This window comes from Corvus kubaryi, unplaced genomic scaffold (genome assembly GCF_017639235.1).
Source record: "Corvus kubaryi isolate FWS band 111438036 unplaced genomic scaffold, C.kubaryi_AGA036_p1.0 37262, whole genome shotgun sequence".
Classification (NCBI taxonomy): domain Eukaryota; kingdom Metazoa; phylum Chordata; class Aves; order Passeriformes; family Corvidae; genus Corvus; species Corvus kubaryi.
The window spans coordinates 1,463,067-1,478,512 of record NW_024581078.1 but is presented as its reverse complement, the minus strand read 5'-3'; the positions used below and the strand labels follow the sequence as shown (position 1 = coordinate 1,478,512).

The 15,446-nt window shown below is 60.6% G+C and overlaps 3 protein-coding genes and 1 long non-coding RNA gene across 4 annotated transcripts in view; 2 read left to right on the top strand and 2 right to left on the bottom strand.

Annotated features, from left to right (window-relative positions):
• DDX49 (DEAD-box helicase 49) overlaps positions 1-971 on the bottom strand; it is a 6,835-nt gene extending 5,864 nt beyond the window's left edge. The window contains exons 1-3 of the mRNA XM_042024481.1: positions 823-971; positions 520-643; positions 361-446 (exon numbers count right to left, since the gene is read on the bottom strand). Of these exons, the coding sequence (XP_041880415.1) occupies positions 361-446; positions 520-643; positions 823-937 (325 nt within the window). The 5' untranslated portion in view covers positions 938-971. The remainder of the gene's footprint in view (positions 1-360; positions 447-519; positions 644-822) is intronic.
• A 137-nt stretch (positions 972-1,108) lies between these two features.
• COPE (COPI coat complex subunit epsilon) lies at positions 1,109-5,724 on the top strand. Its single transcript, XM_042024490.1, has 10 exons — positions 1,109-1,267; positions 1,452-1,514; positions 1,761-1,861; positions 2,134-2,286; positions 2,672-2,725; positions 3,049-3,130; positions 3,846-4,001; positions 4,390-4,458; positions 4,926-5,000; positions 5,445-5,724. Exons 1-10 carry the CDS (start codon positions 1,151-1,153, stop codon positions 5,490-5,492), a joined length of 918 nt encoding a protein of 305 aa, XP_041880424.1. The 5' UTR covers positions 1,109-1,150; the 3' UTR covers positions 5,493-5,724.
• LOC121662857 overlaps positions 5,519-15,446 on the bottom strand; it is a 16,519-nt gene continuing 6,591 nt past the window's right edge. The window contains exon 3 of the long non-coding RNA XR_006015456.1: positions 5,519-5,602. This is a non-coding gene — a long non-coding RNA (uncharacterized LOC121662857). The remainder of the gene's footprint in view (positions 5,603-15,446) is intronic.
• Positions 7,339-15,446, top strand: part of CERS1 (ceramide synthase 1) — a 13,237-nt gene continuing 5,129 nt past the window's right edge. The window contains exons 1-2 of the mRNA XM_042024487.1: positions 7,339-7,594; positions 14,927-15,086. Of these exons, the coding sequence (XP_041880421.1) occupies positions 7,373-7,594; positions 14,927-15,086 (382 nt within the window). The 5' untranslated portion in view covers positions 7,339-7,372. The remainder of the gene's footprint in view (positions 7,595-14,926; positions 15,087-15,446) is intronic.

The window sequence follows — 15,446 nt, the reverse complement described above, 5'->3', positions numbered from 1 at the left end:
GCTGGAGCAGGGACAGGAGCTGGGGAAGGGCTGGAGCAGGGACAGGACCAAGAGGAAGGGTTGGAGCAGGGACAGGGGCCAGGGAAGGGCTGGAGCTGTGTCTGGGGTTGGGATGGGGATCCGGGAAAGGCTCTTCCCCCCGAGGGTGCTGGGGCACGGAATTCCCCCAGGGAACGGTCCCCAAGGCTGGCAGAGCTCCAGGAGCGTTCGGACACCGCTCCGAGGCACAGGATGGGATTCTGGGGTGTCAGGAATGGTCGGGACGGTCCCTCCCAGCTCAGGGAGTGAGCGGAATTCCTCCTCTACCCCCGCCGGGCTCCGAGGGGGAGGCAGAAGCTCGGGATGCCCCGCAGGACTCACCCAGGCCGCCCACCACCACGCAATCCTTCAGGCCCAGGGGTTTGCCCAGCACTCGGAACTGCTCGGCGATCTGATACGCCAGCTCCCTGCGGGGAGGGACAGCTCAGCCGGGCCCCGGCTCTCCGGGACCCTCCCGGGGCTCTCCGGGGCTCTCGGTACCTGGTGGGCGTCAGCACGAGGCAGAAGATGCCGTAGGGATCCTCGGACAGCACCTGCAGCACGGGCAGCACGAAGGCCGCCGTCTTCCCGCTGCCCGTCTTGGCGCAGCCCAGGCAGTCCCGGCCTGCGGGAGGCACCGGGGCAGCGTCAGCGGCCGGGCCCGCGATCCGGGACGGGGGAAAGGGGCCGGGAGAGCGGCGGGTCCCGAGGGAGGGATGGGAGGCCCGCGAGCGGCCGTCCCCAGGATAGAACCGGGCGCACAAACGGCCCTTCCCGGGTGCGGGAATGGCCCGCGGCGCTCACCCTGCAGCACGGCCGGGATGCAGGCGGCCTGCACGGGCGTGGGCCGGACGAGCCCCACCTGCCTGGCCTGCTCCGCCAGCCACGGCGCCAGCCCGAGCGCCCGGAACTCCGCCATGCCCGCTCCGCGTGCGCGCCGGCGCGTCCCGATGGCGTCACCGCCGCTCCGGTCGCTCATTGGCTCGCTCGCTCTAACCACGCCCACACTCGATACAGCGCGTCGCTTTGATGACGTTCCTCCTCCTCGCGTTGCTATTGGCGGTCTCCATGGAGACGGCGGCTCCCGGCAGCCCCTGCGGCGCGGGCGCTTCCGGGGACGTGTCTGAGGGCGATGGCGGCCGGGGCGGGCGCGGCGCCGCCCGGGGAGGTGGACGAGCTGTTCGACCTCAGGAACAGCTTCTACATCGGCGCCTACCAGGCCGCCATCAACGAGGCGCAGCGGGCCAAGGTCGGGCACGGCGGGCGGCGCTGAGGGGCCGCTGCCCGGGGCCCACCGCAGGGACACTAAAGGCGCAGGGTTGGGGCTCCCTGAGGGTGTTGGTGGCCCCGGGAGTGTTTGTGTGGGGCTCGCCCGGGGGTTTGTTGTGGATGTCTGAAGCCCTCAGAGGTTCTTGTTTCCTCCCTCCCTTCAGCCGTCCAGCCCCGAGAAGGAGGTGGAGAGGGACGTGTTCCTGTTCCGAGCCTACATCGCCCAGGTGAGGCTGACTGGGGTTTCATAGGAACTGTGGAACTGTTTGGGCTGGAAGGACCTTCAGACCAACCTTCCACTGTCGCCAAGCCCCGTCCAGCCCGGCCTTGGGCACATCCAGGGGCAGCCACGGCTGCTCTGGGAATTCCCTCCCAGTATCCCATCCATCCCCGCCCTCTGGGAAGCCCTTCTCTGTGTCCTGATCCCCCTGAGTTCTGCTCCAACTGCAGCCTGCCTTTCCTGCCTTTCCTAGAGGAAGTACGGGGTGGTCCTGGACGAGATCAAGGCCAGCGCCAGCGCGGAGCTGCAGGCAGTGAGGATGTTCGCAGAGTTCCTGTCCAGCGAGAGCCAGAGGTGAGGGCTGCTCCTCCCCTCTCCCCACGGGGGACAATCTGCAGAGCTGTGGGGTTTGTGGTGGTGCAGTGAGTGTGGAAAAGGCAGAATTCCACAGAATCCCAGAGCTGTGGGACTCTGTGACTTGGAGGGGGTTTAAGGATTATCCAAACCTCCCACCAGCTCCAAGTCTCATCCAGCCAGGCCTTGGACCCTGCCAGGGGCAGCCTCAGCCTCTCCCATCGTTGTCCCTCATCCAGCCAGCCCCAGGTTCCCTCTCTCCCTGCCCACAGGGATGCAATTGTGGCAGATCTGGACAAGAAGATGGCCAAGAGCGTGGATGTGGCCAACAGCACCTTCCTGCTGATGGCAGCTTCCATCTACTTCCACGAGCAGAATGCTGACGCTGCCCTGCGCAGCCTGCACCAGGGCGAGAGCCTGGAATGGTGAGGGAATTCCCAGCTGGGACCAGGGCCGTGCTCCTCTCCACAGCCTGAGGGGCTGCCTGAGCCTTGGCAGCACCCAGAGGCTCCTCAGAGGTTTTGCTTTCGAGGCACTCGGGGATTTGGGGCTTTTTCTGCAGCTCCAGGGTTCTGGTTGCCGAGGGGGATGGGAGAGCCTGGTATTGATCCGGGTGGGCTCCATGCCAGGGAAGGAGCTGGCAGCGCTGCAGCTCTGGGAGTCGGAGTGGTTGGGGCTGGGAGGGGCCTTCAGGGTCATCCCAGGGTGCTCCAAGCCCTGTCCAGCCTTTCCTTGGACACTCCCAGGGGTGGGAATTCTCTGGGAATCTGTGCCTGAGCTGGATCAGTCCCTCTTTCGTTGTCCTTGCAGCTTGGCCATGATGATCCAGATCCTCCTGAAGCTCGACAGGCTCGACCTGGCCAGGTGGGATTTCCCTTTCCCTTCTCCTTCTCCTGGTGTTTGTGTGGGGAGAACCTGGAAAAGGGAACACCCAGCACCTTCTGTGCTGCAGAATTATGCTTTGAAAGGCACAAAGCCCTGGAGGTGACAGAGCTGGAGCTCGAGGTTTGATCTCCCCTCCAGCAGGACGTGTTTGGAATCTCTCTCCTGCATTTGAGAATTAAACCAGGCCTCTCCTGGTGAAATATTTGCTGTTTGTGACATTCCCAGCATGGGAAACTCGAGAGGAGAACCCCCAAGGTTTTGGTTTTTGTGTTGAAACCACCTTTCCTTTGTGATTCCTGCAGGAAGGAGCTGAAGAAAATGCAGGAGCAGGATGAGGACGCGACCCTGACCCAGCTGGCCACAGCCTGGGTGAACCTGGCCATGGTGGGTACCTCCCTCCTCCCAGGAAGCAGCCAAAACACACTCAAATATTCCCAAAACATTCCCGAGGAGGTTGGGGAGCTGCTCTGCTGCCCCAATCCAGACTCCAAGACAAGAAATATCCCAAAAGATGTTTGGGAATGAGGCAAAACCACTCGGTTTGGGAGTGCAGGGGGCTGAATAAACTCCTAAAATTCCACGGAATCCAGGCTTCCCCAGCCTGTTGTTCCATGAAAACAACTTCTGGCACTTGGCTTTGTTACAAAATCTCTCCCTGCCTTTACTGGGTTTCCTGAGAATCTGAACTTTCCCCTCTGAGTGGAGACCCCACCTCTTGGAGAACCTTCCTGCATCCAGAGCCTTTGGAGAGCCCAGGTGTCCATCTCTGTGTTTAATCCCCACCCCCCTCATTTTCCACCTCCTTTACGGCACCAAACACCCAAATTGCTTCTTTTGAAGTGGATTTTTCCTTCTGAAGCCAAAGCTGCCTCCTTTGGTCCCTTGAGTGGTGCTGAATTTGGACCGTTTTTTGCATTTCTTCGCTCTGGGTTCTTCCTGAGCCGCCGGAATCCCGCGGATCCCAACCCCGGCAGCGTCACCCACAACAATCCCACCGTTCCCCCAAAGGCTTCACACACCCCACAGAGGAGCTTTGGTGGGGAATGAGGATCCCCAGCAGCAGGCAATGACCCTGTGCATGTTCCTCCTGCTTTTCCAGGGCGGGGAGAAGCTCCAGGATGCCTTTTACATCTTCCAGGAGCTGGCAGACAAATACTCCTCCACGCTGCTGCTGCTGAACGGCCAAGCCGCCTGCTGCATGGCCCAGGGCAAGTGGGACGACGCCGAGGGAGTGCTCCAGGAGGCTCTGGACAAGGTGCAGCCTGCACTTCCCAGAGCTGCCCAGCACAGGGAGGGTTTTTCCTGCTGAAATCCGGGTTTATGGATCCCTCTGGCTGAGGGCAGGGCTGTCCTTGGGGTTCCGGAGGGTTTTGGGTTGGGAGGGGTTTAAGGATGATTTTATCTCCACAATCCCAGCTTGGCTCCAAGGTGGCTTGGGATACTTCCAGGGATGGGGCAGCCATGGATTCTCTGGGAATTCCATCCCAGGGAAGCATCTCTTCCCAAAATCCACCCTCTGGAAGCCACTCCCTGTGTCCTGGGCCTCTCTTATCTCTCTGATAACGCCCCGAGTCCTTCCCTGCCTGTTCCTGCAGAGCTGGCCTGGGTTTTCCTGGGATAATCCAGCGCTTTTTGTTTTCCAGGACAGCAGCCACCCTGAGACCCTGCTGAACCTCGTGGTCCTGTCCCAGCACTTGGGCAAACCCCCAGAGGTGAGGTTGGATTTGTTGGATTGGGTGGTTCCCAGGGGGGTTTGGAATTCTGGGTGTCCCCAGCAGGATTTGGGGATTCATGGGATCATCGTGGGAGTGGGGAGCTCCCAGCTGCAGGGAAGTGGTGGTGGTACCTGGAGTGGTGGGAATTGTCCTTGCCCATGGAATTAGATGATCCTTAAGGTCCTTCCAACCCAAACCATTCCATAATTCCACGTTCTTGAGGGAAAAGGGCAGAAAAACCATTTTGGGTTCTAAATTCCGCTCCTCCTGATTTTTTTTTTTTTTAACTTGAAACCACCACTGAAAATTTATTTTTATTCCTTATTTCCAGTGTGTGTGCACAGATCCCACTGGTTTGAACTGGGACACGGAGAAAATCGGGATTTTAGGTGTAAAAAAACCCACACTGGGGTGGGATTTGTTTCACTCTGTCAGCCCAAAATTTCAATTTCTCGTCCCCCCAGGTCACCAATCGTTACCTGTCGCAGCTGAAGGATGCTCACAAAAACCACCCCTTCATCAAGGAGTACCAGGCCAAGGTAGGGAAGGGAAGGGAATAGAAGCAATAACAGAAATAAAGAAAATAAATTGAATTTCTCCACGTCCTGACGGGTTCTTTACAAACGCCTTCTGAGGGGGCAGCTCCATCTCGTTCACTTTTTCCAGCTCTTTTGGGAATCCCAGACCTGGAAGAAAAGCTCTGAGATGCAGATTCTTAATCCAGGTGGAAATTTGTGCTCCAACAGGAAAAAAACCAGGAGAGGGAATCTGGGGAGAGGGGAAGGGGAGGGGAGAGCAGCAAAATGGGAAAAAAACCCCTAGGGATGCATGGGATGATGTTGCTGGAATTCCTTCAGCTTTAGGGAGCTGGTAGTGGTGTGTTCAGCTAGAGGAGAGTTAATAAATGTAAATTTGGGGATAAGTGATCGATAATAATTAATTAATAATTAATTTAATACATTTTTGGTTGGCTGTGGTTGCAGGAGAACGACTTTGACCGCCTGGCCCTGCAATATGCACCCAGTGCCTGAGCTGGGCTGGGACAGCCCTGGGACAGCCCTGGGACAGCCCTGCCAGCTGGGATTGACGTGGGAATTCCCTCTGGAACTCAGAAAATCCCCCCTGGAACACGAAAAATCCCCTCTGCATCCCAGCAGCTGTGGGAACACCCGAATTTGGGGGATGGAAGCCCCACCTGAGCCCTGAACTCTGCTTAAAGGACACTGCAGATCCAGATCCATTCCTAATAAAGCCTTTCCTGGATCTCTGTGGGCTTGGATTTCTGGGATTCCAGCCCTGAGCCCGGAGGGATCGCAGTGGGAGAGTGGGAAGGTGAATTTCCAGCATCTCCATAGATCAATCCCCAGTTCTGCAGCGTCTCCCAGCCCATCAGGAGCCGGGAGAAGGATCCTGGGCTCAGATCCCAGAGAGGGAAAATCCCCAAATGAAAAGAATCCTCCTGTAAGAGGCTCAGGCTGAGGCTCAGGCAGTGAAGCAGAGCCAGGAGTGTCCTGCAGCGTCCTTGACACCAATCCCTGCCGGGAATGTCGAGGTCGAGCCTGGATTCGTGGGAATTCTTGTGGCCGTGGAGCCCTCCCTGACCCCGAATTCTGGGATTATCTTTGGAATTCTCCCTCGGGCAGGGGGAGCAGGGGGCTGTGCTCTGGCACCGCGTCCCAGGGGGGTTCCTGGGTGCCCCCCTGGCCGTGCTGGCACTGAAAGGGCCCTTTGTGCCCAGCTTGGCTCCTTCCAGGCCGGGCTTTTTCAGGGGATGAATGTTCCCTTTGTGGAGCTGTCTGAGGGAGCCTGAAAGGGTCCTGTGTGCTCGGGGCAGCCCTGCCCCACTCCAGGGCCCTGATAAATTGACTGCAGAATGTAAACAGTCAGAGCAAGTGGCAGAGCAGGAGCCAGCAGGGGCTGGGAGACACCGGGGGGACACGGGGGCACCTCCAGAGCAACGAGTTTATGTTTCAGTTTGTGTTTCCTCCCTGCTGCCCCAGAGAAATTGGGGGTTGCAGACAACCTGAGGGACTCCAAATGAGGTTAAACTCGGTTTTATTTGGGGATTTTCCTTTCCCTGGCAGCTCCAGGGGTGCCTGGGATGAGGATGATGATGGAGCTCAGTGAGGTCTTTTCATCAGGGGTGACCTTTGGGAGGGAGTTTGATTTTCACAGGTGGATTTTATTATCCCAGACTCATCTTGAAGGTGACTTTCATGATTCCAAACCCTTAAACTGCAACAGGTGCCCAAAACGGAGCTGTGGGGGGAGATTGGACACACCTGGAAACTCCCGAGGAGCTTGGGAAGGGCCAGAGCTGCTCCGAGGTTTGTGCTGAGATGGAGGGAAAAAATACCTGGAGAAACAATTTCCTTGGCTTATCAAATGAGTGAAACGCTGACAGGAGAAGGCTCAGGTAGGGATTTTGAACGTGCAGCTCCGTGCTCTTGAACCCGCCCCGAAGTGGCACCTGAACCCCCCAAAATTTTCACCTGAATCCCCTGAACTGGCAGCTGAGACCCCCAAATTTGCCCTTGAACCTCCTAAATTGGCACCCGAGACCCCAAAGCGGCAGCTCCGTGTTGCCACATAATTGTGCCCAGCGCCTTCCAGCCCCGAGGGTTCCCCAGGGCAGTCACAGGAATTTCCCCACCGTTCCATCACCCCCGGTACCGAAATTTGGGGTTTTCCTCGCCCTTCCCCTCTCCAGCGCCTTCCCACCGCGTTGGTTTCGCTTTCTTTCCGCTCCCCGCGTCCCTCCCGAGCCGCTGCCCCCTCCGGGAGCCCCGGCCGAGCCCGAGGGGGGCCGGGCCGTGCCGGGGGGCGGCTCCTACCCCGGTACCGGCGCGGGGGGAGCGCGGTGCCCGCCCCGCCGGAGCCTGCGCGGGGCCGCGGCCGTGGCAGCTCCGCGATGCCGCCTCCGGAGCCCATGCCCGGCTACGGGGAGCTGCTCCGCCGGGGCTACGGCAGCCTGGCCGCGGCCGCCCGGGGCTGCGGGGACTGCGGCTGGGAGCTGGCGCGCCGCACCTGGGCCGAGAACGCGCACCTGGGCTGGGCGGAGGTGCTGCTGTGCGGGCTCTGCGCGCTGGGCTGGACCGCGCTGCGCCGCGCCTGCTCCCGCCGCCTCTTTCGGGTCAGTGCCGGGCACCGGGAGGGCGATGGGACGGGGACGGGATGGGGATGGAAGCGGGGGGTGCGCGGAGGGCAGCGCCCGCCCCCGGCCGCGGGGTTGGGGATGGGGGGGATGCGCGTTTTCCGTGCTTTAGGGGGTGAGGGATGCGCCCCAATTCCCCTCCTGGCGCTGCAGCATCCCGAGGGACCGGGAGAGCCCCCGCCGCACCGGGAGAGCCCCCCCCGCCCGCCGCCGCCTTCCGCCCCCCCCCCCCCCCCTGGATCCATCCCTGCATCCCCGCAGGGTTGAGGGTTTTTTCCTCCCGGTTATTCCCGGTTTATTCCCAGGTTGTTCCGTGGTTCCGTGCCTTTCCCGTGCCCGGGGGTTGCATCCTGTAGGATTTGAGCATCGGCAGAGCCCCCCCTGCTCCTTTCCCCCTTATTTCCCCCCCACGTTTCCATCCCCGCAAGGTTGAGGTGATTTCTTCCCGGTTCTTCCCGGGTTATTCCGTGCCTTTCCCGGGGCTGCATCCCGAAGGATTTGAGCATCCCGGTGCGCCGGGAGAGCCCCCCCTGCTCCTTCCCCCCCCTTCCCGTTCCCATCCCCGCATCCCCACAAGGCTGAGGTTGTTCCTTCCCGGTTATTCCCGGCTTGTCCCTTGCCCGGGGGAAGGAGCGGGGCCACATCCCCGCGTGTCCCCCCGCGGTTTTGGGGCGGCGGAGCGATGGCGCGGGGCCGCTGGCTCGGTGCTGCAGTGCCGGCCTGACCTTCCCGGGGCGCGGGGATGCAGCGATGCTCCCGCCCGGCCCCGCAGCCCCCGGAGGGGCTCGCTGGCCGCTGTCCCCCGCTCCTGTCACCGCCCGGCTGGGGGACAGGCCGAGCAGGGGCTCCCCGGGCGGGGAGAGCGGCTCTGGCTCGTTCGCGGCCGTGCAGGAGAGCGGAGCTCCCCTCCCTGTGCCGTGGCTCCATCCCTGTTTCCTCGAGAGATGCTGCAGGCTCTGCCCCGGCCTCCAGAGGACTTTAAGGGCAGAACTGCCGGAAATCTGGAGGATTTTGGGGTCAGGGGACAGCCCCGAGCTGGCGGGGACACCCTTTTGTCACCTCGCTGTGCCAGCGGGCCTTGGGGAGCTCCCGGAGCTGCTGGGACAGGCCTCGTTCCTCATTCCCCGGCTGAGCTGGATCCTCATGGATCAGGCAGCTCCCTGTGTCCCTGTGGGAGCCGCTGCTCCCCCTGCCCTAAAGGGGCTCCTCCTTTGCTTAATTGGGGTGCAAAGTCCAGCCCGAGCCCCCCAGACCCGTTTAGAGCTGCTGAAGGGGCTGTGGGTGAGGAAAGTGTTGGGAATTTGTGCCAGACTGGATTTTCCCTCATTCCCTGCCCCATCTGGCTCTGATGGGCACCTGGCAGTGCTGGATTGAGGCCGGAGGGAGCCCCGGCTCTGCTGGAACAAACCGAAGCCGATTCCATTCGTGCTCCAGTTCCCCCTCGTGTGAGGCCCCCCCAGAGCGAGGGCTCAGCCCTGGGAGCCCACCCGGAGCTCTGGGAGGCTCCTGGCAGCTCCTGCGAGCGCCAGGGCGTCGTTCCCTGGGGAAATGGGTCACTCCTGTAACTGCAGAAGGGCGAGGGGGGCTGAGCAGGGCTGGTTCCTGGGGCTCCATCTGCGTGTGGCTGCTCCTGATGAGATGCTGAGCGCGGTTCCAGCGGCATCAGCTTTCCCCCGGCGGCAGGGAGGGATAGCTCTGTCTCTCCAGGCCTGCATTTTGAAAAGATTGGAAGCTTTTCCTTGCTGGAGCTGCTGTGGGAGAGGAGGGGAGTTGTGGCTTTTCCATAAAACCCATCAGGAGGTCGGTTTGGATCAGCTGGGATCTCGCAGCCCCTGGAAGGGCAGTGCTGGGCTGGGGTGGTTGAGGGGAGAAAAAGGAACTGTTTCACCCTGGGAACTTCTTCCCTGGTCAGGATTTTGCTTTTTGGGGCATCCTTCCTCATTCTGAGCCTCTCCCTGTGAGAACCGAGAGCTGCCGGGGATGGAAATGACTCCTCCGGGTGCCCAGCACGTCCCTCCCTGCTCAGGAACCATCAATCTCACGGTCCTCCCTCGGCAGCTGGGCAGGAAGCGCCTCTCACCACAAGAGCATCGACGCATCTCGCTCAGCTCCGGCCACGAGGGCTGCTCTGAGAAACCTCTGAAGGTGCTGGAGCCTCTTCCTGTGCTCTCTGTGGGGTCAGAGCTGGTGCCTTGGGCTCTCCCCCAGCTCTTATCCCACCAAATCCCTGCTCCAGCAGGTTCCCCAGCCAGGCTGGAGCAGCAGCAGAGGTGGTGCAGGTTTGGGAAGGGTTTGGGTTGGGTTTGAGTGGATTTTCCAGCAGTTTTGGTGCTGGTGGTTTTCTCCTCGTCCTTCTCAGAGCAAATTTTTGTCCTTTTGCTGCTTCTTCACAGAATCCTCAGTGCAAACACATCAAGGGGTTGTGTTGGAGTGGGAAAGATCCCAGTTAGGGCAGGAAATGTGGATTAAAAGGTAGGGAAAGACCATCAGAGTCAGCTGTGCTGGCATGTGGACATCCCTGTGGGATTTATCTGTCCTTTCCCAGGCCTTGCCCGAGCCTCTGCTCTTTGTCCCACTGGTTTCTGGGTGCTCTGCAGGAGCTCCCTGGGGTTGCAGACCAGCTCCAGAAATTCAGACCAAGTTCTAGGGAAGTGCTGCTAGCCCTGGAATCCTTGGATTTGCCCCCTTGGTGCCACGTTGGTGTCCGAGCTGTGCCCTTGGAGCCAGGACTTGGATTAAAAAGCAGCAACCTGAGCACATCTGTGTTAATTAAACCCCCTGGAGGGCACCTGAGCCTGGAAAAGGAGCAGGAAAAGCTGGGAGAAGCCCTTGGAGCTCTCTCCTTCCCCAGGCAGTGCCCTCGGGCAGGTAAATCCAGGAGAACCCTGGATTTAAGGCACAGCTGGAATTGCTGTGACCAGCCCCGGCCTCCAGCCCCCAACCCCGCCGAGCTGCTGGACTGGGAAATCCCTGAAGGGAACTGGGAGTGAGTCCATGAAAATCGTCTGGGTGGGAAATCTGGGTCTGGGGGTGGTCAGGTGTCCCCTCTGTCCCCAAGGCTTTGTGCTGCAGAGGGTGGAACTCTCCAGGTTTGGCCCAGACAGGAGCTGGGTTTTTGTCCCGGTGGTGCCCAGATTTGTAGGACATCCCAGTGTCCTCTGCAGGGAAAAGTGTTGGAAAATGTGCTCAGGGAAGCAGGGCTGGAGGGGAGGGATTCCGAGCAGCCTCAGGGAGGATGTGGAAGCTGGAAATTAAGGATTCCTGGTGTCCCTTTCAGCGATTTAGGCAACTTTTCCTCACCCTGCAGCACGGCCAGGATTTATTTTTCCAGTCCCCAGCACTGGGATAGGGGAATGTCCCCAGAAGTGACCCCCAGCACAGTCTGGGAGCAGAGCACACCGAGCTGGGGGGAGGCTCTGCTGTTCCCTCCTTTGAACACAAACCCTGGAAGCTCCAGAGGGGAGGAAAGCCACAACAAAGGGCCCTTTCTTTTTTCCCTGGGGCCGGAGCAGCTCGGCGGGGGCTGCTCTGCTGTGTCAGCACGTGGGGCGTCCTCAGAGCGTCTCCTGCTGCTCCTCTGCCCTCCAGGGACAAGAAATCAAGGGGAAAAAAAATAACATCGGGTCAATATTTTTGGTGGGAAAAGCGCTTTTTTCCACAGGTCTGTGCGGGAAGCGTCGTCCAGAGCTTGGCACGGGGCAGGGAAACTGAGGCACGGAGCTGCTGCAGGGATGGAGAGAGGAGAGCTGGGGCTCTCCACCCCCTGCTCGGCTCCTTCCCCTCGGGGGTGGGGGATAATCACTGCCCCGGGGTCCCCAGGCTCGTTTGGGGTCAGAGATCAGGGACCTTTTACTGGATGCTCCTTTGTTTAAAGCTGCCAGAGGCAGGGTGGGGTGGGATACTGGGGAGGAATTCCTCCAGGATGGATTTCCCGTGCAAGCCGTGGCTGCCACATCCCTGCGAGTGCCCCAGGCCAGGCTGGACGGGGCTTGGAGCACCCTGGGATGGTGGCAGGTGTTGATTTTAAGGTCCTTCCGAGCCATTCTGGGATCCATTGGGAGCCCCATCCCAGATCTGGGAGCAGTGTCCAGCCTGGGGACAGAGGGGACAGAGCCCCTCGGGGCTCTGGGAAGCCACACACGGAGCTCTGGATGTGTCCGGGCCGCTCCGCGGGCTCATCCCTCCCCTGTGCCCCAGGAAAAGCCGCGGTGGCACTGCCAGTTCCCGGGGATGCTCCGTGCCAGCTGCTCCTTTGTGTCCCTCGGGAACTCGCTGTGCCCGCAGCCAGCCCTGGCACCGCTGGGCTTCAGCCAGGCCCCGGCCCTGGGCAGGGGGATCCAGCTCCTCTGGAGCAAACCTCGATTCACAGCCCCCGTGTCCCTGCCCGGCTGCTCCGTGTCCCGCTGCTGGGGCTGGGCTGGATTTAGGGATCCCCGACTGTGGATTTAGGGATCCCCGACTATGGATTTAGGGATCCCCGACTGCTCCGTGTCCCGCTGCTGGAGCTGGGCTGGATTTAGGGATCCCTGGCTGTGGATTTAGGGATCCCCGGCTGCTCCGTGTCCCACTGCTGGGGCTGGGGTGGATTTAGGGATCCCCGACTATGGATTTAGGGATCCCCGGCTGCTCCATGTCCCGCTGCTGGAGCTGGGCTGGATTTAGAGATCCCCGACTGTGGATTTAGGGATCCCTGGCTGCTCCCTGTCCCGCTGCTGGAGCTGGGGGTGGATTTAAGGATCCCTGGCAGTGCCGGAGGCTGGGAAAAGGGAGAGGAGTTGCGTTTGCTCCTTGCCCCGGGTGTTTCCTGACCCTGTGGGCAGCCCCGGCTCCCGCTGGGTTTCTCTCCGCAGCTCCAAACCCCTCTCCCAGCTCCTTCCCCTCATCCTGCTGGGAATGCTGCGGGAACGGGCTCCTCCCCCGGGCCCATCGGTGCTCCCGGTGAATCGGAGGGTGCCCGTGGGGAGGAGGAGGAGGAGGGGGAGGAAGAGGAGGAGGTTGCCCTTTAAGCAGAGCCCCATTACATCACTCGCCAGGAGCCCTGGGCTCTTCCAGCCAGAGCCAGATCCCGGCTCCCGACGCAGCTCCGTCGCCCGTAGCAACAGGCATCTCTGCGCCGTTGCCATGGCAACGGCAGCCGGGTGATGGGAGGACATCCCCCACCCCCTTCCCACCCCACAGGGCAGAGGTGGCTCCTGTGAACTGCTCCAGGGACATCCCTGTGTCCCCCCCGTGCCCCCCAGGCGCTGCTGGTCCCCTCCCATCCTTCCCTGAGCCGGCTCCCATTCCTGGAGTCCCTGGGACCAGGGAAGGGTTGGAACTGGAGGATCCCGGTGGTCCCTTCCACCCCAAACCCCTATGGGGTGAGTGGGGATTTGAGGCCAAGCTCAGCATCCCAAATCCACTCCGGGATAAGGGAAGGTGTCCCTGCCCCATGGACCCCACAGATCCCTGTGGTCCCTTCCACCCCAAACTCCCGTGGGGTGAGCGGGGATTTGAGGCCGAGCTCAGCATCCCAAATCCACCCTCTGCGGGGAAAAAGGTTGGAAAATGTGCTCAGGGAAGCAGGGCTGGAGGGGAGGGATTCCGAGCAGCCCCAGGGAGGATGTGGAAGCTGGAAATTAAGGATTCCTGGTGTCCCTTTCGGCGATTTAGGCAACTTTTCCTCACCCTGCAGCACGGCCAGGATTTAATTTTCCAGTCCCCAGCTCTGGGATAGGGGAAGGTGTCCTTGCCCCGTGGACCCCACGGATCTCTGTGGGCCCCTCCACCCCAAACCCCTGTGGGGTGAGCAGGGATTTGAGGCCGAGCCCAGCATCCCAAAGCCCCGCTGGCACCGTGAGCTGTGCCCTGTCCCTGTCCCGTGGACATCCCAATAATTGATGCTTCCTGGGCTCAGGACTTTGTGTCTCTGCATTATTTATTCACCCTTCGAGCTTCCTCCTCTTTTTCCTCTCCGTGGCTCCCGTTGGAAAAGGCCTTGGCAGCGGCTCTGAACGTGGGACGTGTTGGGGCTTCCAGGGCTGGGAAATCCAGAGCTTTTGGGCTGGGATTGGAGCTCCTGGAAAAGGGGACCCAGCCAGAGGGGCCAAAACCCAGCGCAGCCACAGCTTGGGGACAGCTGGGGCCTTAATTTAGGAGCGAGGCTGCAGAAAGTGCTGACCCGGGGCAGGGTCCTGTTACTGTCCAGGCGTTTTGTTTTCACCTCCAGCTTATCTGCAGCTCCCGGGAGCTCCCAGAGGGGGGGCTTTGGGTGTTATCGGCACTGCGGTTCCCTCAAACCCTTCCCTGTGCTGTGTCCTGGGGGCTCCGGAGGGGCCCCTGGCACTGTCACTGCCCTGATGGGAAGCAGGAACGGGGCCTGGAATTGCTCAGCTGCCACCGAGGGAAAACCTCCCTGCCCGGAGCCTCTGGGAGCAGGGGTCACACACGGGGAAGGGCAGCATCCCCTGCAACGTTTATTCCCAAAAAACCTGAGGCTGTTCCATGCTGGCTCTGGTTATTCCCAAAAAACCTGAGGCTGTTCCATGCTGGCTCCGGTTATTCCCCAAAACCGAGGCTGTTCCATTGTTTTCCTGCAGTTCCCAGGCTGTCCCTGCCAGGTCTGGGGTGTCCCTGTCCCCCTCGGGAGCCAGGATGAGGAATTTTGTCCTGAGTTTGAGCTGCCCGTCCTCCCCACCCTGATTTTGGGCAGATCTGGGGGAGGTTTGGCCTCGTCTCCACAGTTCCCAGCAGGCAGGAGGGAGCTGCAAACAGCACAGGGGGAAATCCCCGGGGAATTGGGGCTGGGAAAGCCGCTGGGAGTGTGGGGAGGGGTGGCCCAGCACGAGGTGCTCGTCCTGCTCGGTCCCCAGTGCTGATGGCACTTGGTGGCAGTGCCAGCGTGCCCAGGGCTCTGCCGAGCCTTTCCCTGCCCATCCAGAGGCTTTTTCCCGGCAGCTGGCGGCGCCGCCGGCTCCCTCTGCCCGGGATAACGCGGTTGCAGCCTCCCCTCCGGGCTTTCCCTGGGCTTTATTTTTATTTTATCGGTTATTGGCTCTGCCCTGCCGGAGCCAGCTGCCCTGGGAATGCTCTCAGGATGTGGGAGGATGCTCCAGGCTCCTGCCTGGCTCCACTTCCACAGCTCCAGGCTGGGTGGGAGGATCTCCAACCTCCTGATTTCCCCTTCCCCAGCCTCTCTGGGCCTCATTCCTGCTGGAAAAATGGGGATCCTGAGCTTGGCTGGCACCACCAGAGCTCTTGGAATGCTGCTGATCCCCCCCTGGGGATGCTCCTTTCCCCCCTCTCCGATGATTTTCCCCTTTTTCCTCACAGCCCTTCGGGGAATGGTGCAACCTGCAGCCCAAAGATGCTGCCAAGATGCCCGAGAGTGCCTGGAAGCTGCTTTTCTACTCCTTGTCCTGGTCCTACGGCGCCTACCTGCTCTTCTGCACCGACTACCCCTTCTTCCACGACCCCCCCTCGGTCTTTTATGGTACAGTGGGAACCAGGGAGGCGTTGGGATGTTCAAGGGGACGGGAGTTGGGATGAGAAGAGCAGCAGACGACCCCTAAATTCCCATTTCTTACGACGCTGTGGGTGCAGAAAGGGCACAAGGAGGTGTCTGAGCATTTCTTTCAGTCACTTGGTGGCTGCTGGAGGGGTTGAGTGGATGAATCAGGAGAGAATTAAATAATGGAATGGGTTGGGTGGGAAAGGATCCTAAGATCATCTCACAGCCATGGGCAGGGGCAGCAAATCAGGGCTTAAAAATCACCTCATTCAAATTTGCTGTGCCAAATCAGGGTTTTAAAATCACCTCATTCCCACCCCCTGGGCTAAATCAGGGCTTTAA

Bases quoted from the DNA above. Each gene is read 5' to 3' on its own strand.
- COPE (XM_042024490.1), top strand. From the start codon at position 1,151: ATGGCGGCCGGGGCGGGCGCGGCGCCGCCCGGGGAGGTGGACGAGCTG. The intron at 1,862-2,133 runs GTGAGGGCTGCT...CCCTGCCCACAG, and splicing joins CTGTCCAGCGAGAGCCAGAG to GGATGCAATTGTGGCAGATC. The intron at 5,001-5,444 runs GTAGGGAAGGGA...CTGTGGTTGCAG, and splicing joins TCAAGGAGTACCAGGCCAAG to GAGAACGACTTTGACCGCCT.